This window comes from Alosa alosa, chromosome 1, assembly GCF_017589495.1.
Source record: "Alosa alosa isolate M-15738 ecotype Scorff River chromosome 1, AALO_Geno_1.1, whole genome shotgun sequence".
Lineage (NCBI taxonomy): Eukaryota > Metazoa > Chordata > Actinopteri > Clupeiformes > Clupeidae > Alosa > Alosa alosa.
The window spans coordinates 31,492,126-31,497,521 of NC_063189.1; the positions used below are offsets into that span (position 1 = coordinate 31,492,126).

Below are 5,396 nucleotides of genomic sequence, written 5' to 3' on the forward strand. Positions count from 1 at the left end.
GGTGATCCTTCCATTATCATCACAAAACACTGCACTGGGTGGTTATATCAAGATATGCCCTCATCCTCATATCAAGCAGGAGAAATGGTTAGTCATCAGACACTCAATATTCTGCATTTAAATGATACAAATATAGAATCACCATGCTTATGTGTACCATGAACATACAGAGGGAATTTTGAATTTGTAATGAGTTATCCACATAGATGATCTCAGCCCACTCTTACTCACTGAAGATGAAAGGATGAGTAATTGACTTTAGTGAACCACATTAGCATCACATGAGAATACAGGGAAAGCTACTGAGTGCAAACAAAACTGCATGTTTTTTGGTCTTTCCCCACCTCTGCAGCAATGTGAAGGCCTTTCTGAGTGTTTCATAGGAACAATGTTTTTATGAGGCCCTTCATTTTCAACAGAACTTTCTTTTTGAACCGTACTGAAATACTGTGGCACCCTTTGGAGCCCTCCTTATGCATATAATAAAAAATAAAGTAAAAAAAAGTCTTCTTGTGTAGCTGAAAGTCAGACATCTGAATAGTCTATTCTTTAGAGGAGCCATGTAAGAGCGGTGACCCTCTTATGTGTCAAATTAAACAACTCTTAGCTGAGAATTGATATGTCTAAATCAGACGGAGACTGTCTCGGGTCCACAGCAGGGTTTCACAGGTGAGTTAGAGAGAAATGAAGATGGAGAGAAACATTACTCTAAAGGATACATCCAACAAACCATTTCATTTTATGTAATGAAATAACAACAAAATCATCACATGCCGAATTCACAGGGGACCAAAGCATTCCAATTTCACCTCCAGGCAATGTCAAGGGCCAGTGCCTAAGCATGCTGCTAGGTATTCCCCCAAAGACAGACAACACTGCTTTGCCCTACACCAGCTCCTGCCTGGTTTGGGTTTTAATTGCTTACGAAAATCATTATTCAATGTCAGAACATAACTTAGCTGAAGAGATATGTATGGAAACATTTTAGATAGAGCTGTTCTAGGTTCTAGGTCTGCTGGTATGCCGCCACCCCCCCCCACACACACACACACACACACACACACACACACACACACACACACACACACTGTGAAATGACATGCATCAAAGCTTTGCATCATTTTATTTACTTTATTTGGGAATGTCCTCAACAGCTTAAAATAGCCACTTTTTTAAGTGGAGGTCAGTAAAATGTAGTAAAATGACATGACTCAACAACGGATCTGGGATCTGGAGTTTGTTCAAAATCACTCCCTGTGGCAGAAAACGCTAGAGGCCTAACTCAGTGCTCTCTGTGTGTAACCACGCAACCACAAATTTGTTTTCAACTCTGCAGTAAACATATGAAGTGATACTGACCCGTTTGACCATTTCTTCTCTTGCTTTTGTTCTGTGTTTGTGTGCTTAGGGGTTGGACAAAGCTGAGCCGAACATGAGCAGATTCTTTCAAAAGCAAAATAAATGAAACTTTAAAGAAATGTACAACATCAGCATGTAAGCAAGTAAGGGTAGAGAAAACATCAAGTCCTCAGGTCAATAATGGTGTCATTATCCACACCAGAACACCAGTAAAATCTGTATAAATATATGTATATACATGAGACAAGAGCCATATGATATATCTTAGAGGCCTGCAGTAGGATAAAAACAATTTTCATCATCGATAGATGAATAAATAATAATAATTCTATATAAATATCATATATATATACTATATATTTAGATTGTTTTACTTATTTCAATGGCATCACACATAAAGACAAAGAGCGAGTCAGAGAGTCAGTGAGAGGATGCTGTTGCAAGACGGATCAGAAACACTGAGCCAAGGATCAGTCTTGGATTCCTGTTTTGTCAGAAATAAAATCCCACAGGAGCATTAAGTGATCCGCTGTCACAGCTGGGAGAAGTCGACAGAATACATTTACCATTTAGGGTCGAAACAAGAGTTTGTGGAGATCATTTTGTTCTCGCTCTCTCTTTCTCAAGGTTACCTGATGTGTCCATTTTGTCTTACTGAGGACAGGAAAGAATATTAAAGTGTCTGCTCTTTTTTTCTCCAGATCTGAATTATCTGTCAGGTCGTTGTAACACAGAGACACAAGGATGACACTAAAGACATATGTGCAAAGTCATCATAAAAACAGTTTCCTGATACTGAACAGTGCCTCGGGACGTCATTAACATGGCAGAGCTGCGTGCTAATGGTGATCGAGTGAAAAAGAGTGGGTGGGCATCTCCTAAAATACCCTGCTAGCTTCCCAGCCCACAGGACTCCTGCTTGCCACCCTGCACCCACCAAGCACAGCACATAAGACACACACACACACACACACACACACATACACACACACACACTGCACATCAGTCACATGGAGATTGTCAAGGCCTACGGAGAGAAGCCAAACACATTAGCTGAACAGGACCCTTCCACCGGACACCGTCTGTCGTGGCCCATATCATCTGATCAAGCACTGTGCACTGGGCATGATCACATTAGAGGCCACGGGCTCCATAAATTCTCTTTTACGACTCAGAACGACCTCTTCCAGGACTTGCACAGAATCTTCTGGAAGGCTCTCCGGAAGTCCTGGTTGAAGATGGTGTAGATCACCGGGTTAAGGGAGCTGTTGCAGTAGCCGATCCAAAAGAAGAACTTGAACAGGGTCTCGGGGATGGCGCAGGGCTCTCGGCAGATGCCGTACAGGCTGTAGCTGAAGAAGAAGGGGAACCAGCAGACCACAAACACACCCATGACCACGGCCAGGACAAAGGTGAAGCGCTTCTCCCTGGCTTGGGAGATTTTCTTCTTGGAGACGGTGCTTCTTCTCTTCCTTCGCGAGGAGAACAGGTCCAGAGATTTGCCGCTGGCCCTGGACTTGCGGCTGGACTGCTTGGAGCTGGAGCTGTCCTTGCGGCTGGCTCTCGCCTCCTTCTTGCAGGACAGCTCAGGGTTTTGTTTGCTGGAGTGGTGGTGGTGGTGTGGCTTTTTGCTTTTCTCGTCAGACGAGCTGCTGTCCTCCAGGTCCAAGTCCAGGTCCTCGTCGGCGGGCTTCGGGGAGGGACAGTGGCCATTCTCCTTGTCCGTGCTGTTGCCCCGACACAGGTTGCGCTGGCCCATGCCATTCTCCCCCTCGGCCTCGTGCCGCTTCTCCGACATGCTCCGGCTCCGTTTCTTGGCCACCTGGTAGATGCGGATGTAGACCAGGATCATGATGACACAGGGCGCAAAGAAGGAGCCGATGCTGGAGTACAGAATGTACCACGTCACGTCGTTCAGCTGGCATGTGGGGGCCAGGGCATCCCCGCTGTTATCATCGCGGTCCATGGAGATAAGAGGCGGGAAAGAGATCACAGCAGAGATAAGCCACACCACCACAATCATAGCCTTGACCCTTTGGGGTGTCCGTTTGTGGTTATACTCCACCGCCTGTGTGACGGACCAATAGCGGTCCAGGCTGATGGCACACAAGTGGACAATTGAGGAGGTGCAGAAGAGGACGTCTAGTGCCAGATAAATGTCACACCAAACTTTCCCGAAAAACCAATAGCCCATAAGTTCGTTGGCTAATGAGAATGGTATGATTAATGTTGCCACCAGAATGTCTGCACTGGCCAGAGACACCAGGAAAAGGTTCTGGGGAGGTTTAAGCGCCCTGCTTGTTAGCACAGCGATTACCACCAAAACGTTGCCGACAATTGTAAACAATATAAGAAAGCCCACTAATCCTGTCAGCCCGTAGATAGTGGCCAAGGAGTACTGGCTTCTTGTGGAATTGGGACTGGTTATGGATGCATTTTCCGCATCATTGGATACATTTAGAAAATCCATCTCGAATGGTATTTAGTTGTGCAAAAAAAAAAATGTCCACAGCGATTAACTGCCAATATTTTCACTTAGCTTGTCTATGAGAGGGGGAAAAAACATATTCTCTGCGAACTGTCTTACCTCTCTTATTCTTATTTCGTCCATGTTCCATCTTTCGTCCATGTTCCATCATGTTCTTTGAATACAAGTGCATTCAATTTGAATTATCGATGTTTTCTCGTATCCTCCAAACGTCCCAATGTTACTGTTAATTGTATCATCCGTAGCAAACGTCCTCTGACTACATTCTCGTGCGCTTCCTGAGTCCCGCGCGCCCTACTATGAAGGACCACTTCTGTACCCTCTCTCTCGCTCTTCCACGCTCTCTCTCACACACTCCCTCTTCCACCCTCTTTCTCTCCTCCCGGTCCTGTACTGAACGTAGAATACACGTGCTGGCCACATCAAACTAAAGAGCACAGCGCCGCCCATACTGAGAACAGGAGAAAGAACGAGAGAGAGAGAAAGAGAGAGAGGGAAAGAGAGAGACAGAGAGAGGGGGGTATACGAACAGCCGCTGATGATGAGGAGTAGGTTAATTGTGACACTAGTGACAGATCAAGTACTTTGGCATAGCAATAAATGTGTTTACACGTTCTCTGTTTTATTGTAACAATATACCCTCTCCTTGAGCGCTATTAACGTCTGTTTTCCAAGGTTGCCTTTCCCATGCGCAAAACGCACCTGGACAGAATCAGGGGTGTTGGCAACTGATATCGTTTATCCCTAGAAGAGCTACATCGCGGCTGGACTTTATTTAATTTGGAGTAGGTTGAAACTCGCTCTCATCCGGCCCCTGTGAAAAATACTACATACATTTTTAAGAGCGTCTGAAATAGGTAGCCGGTATTATATAACCTATATAAGATAGCATGCCATTTCATTAAATCTCCACCACTAAAGAAAAAATATAGTCTTCGAAAGTCATAAAGCATATTTCCACACTCTCTCCAGTCGGCCCCACTGTGATCTTTCCACTCGCTGGATGTCACTGTTGTGACACACTGTATTCGAGATTAAGTGCATGAAAAACCATGTAATTCAGTCGAATTCTAATGAAAAGTAAAACATTTCTTGGTCTAATCAGAAAACAATAAATTAATTAATTTAAGTGTAATAGCGCATTATTTGTATATATTGGCTATAAGTAATCGATAATTGATTGATTATGATTCTTCTCATAGTATATGTTAAATCCAGCATAGCCTATCTTAGCCCACATTTGAAACATGGTCACTGCAAAAAACATAAATCTGAAACTGATATTTGGTCACTGCATGCTCATGGTTAATAGTTTCATTCCAAATGTTCATTCTATTCAAATGTTGGAACTAAGCTTTTGCAAACATGTTCATTTTAAAATCATGTGCAGAGAACAGGTCGATGGCAATGTGTCCGAAACTCTGCTACCTGTTTTTGTTTTCAGTGCTGGCTCTGCTATTTAGCATTTTGTGTGTGATATAAAGAGGAAACTGAAATTATGTCTGAATGTTTTTCAGATACATTAGGTGTGCCACACCAACTGCAGATA

At 43.8% G+C, this 5,396-nt stretch overlaps 1 protein-coding gene across 1 annotated transcript; it reads right to left on the reverse strand.

Moving 5' to 3' along the window:
- Positions 1-1,117: 1,117 nt before the first annotated feature.
- Positions 1,118-4,224, reverse strand: adra2c (adrenoceptor alpha 2C). Its single transcript, XM_048229893.1, has one exon. The coding sequence runs from the start codon at positions 3,827-3,829 to the stop codon at positions 2,531-2,533; it is 1,299 nt and encodes a 432-aa protein (XP_048085850.1). The 5' UTR covers positions 3,830-4,224; the 3' UTR covers positions 1,118-2,530.
- Positions 4,225-5,396: the final 1,172 nt, after the last annotated feature.

Excerpts from the sequence above, each read along its gene's own strand:
- adra2c (XM_048229893.1), bottom strand. The coding sequence starts at position 3,829 with ATGGATTTTCTAAATGTATCCAATGATGCGGAAAATGCATCCATAACC.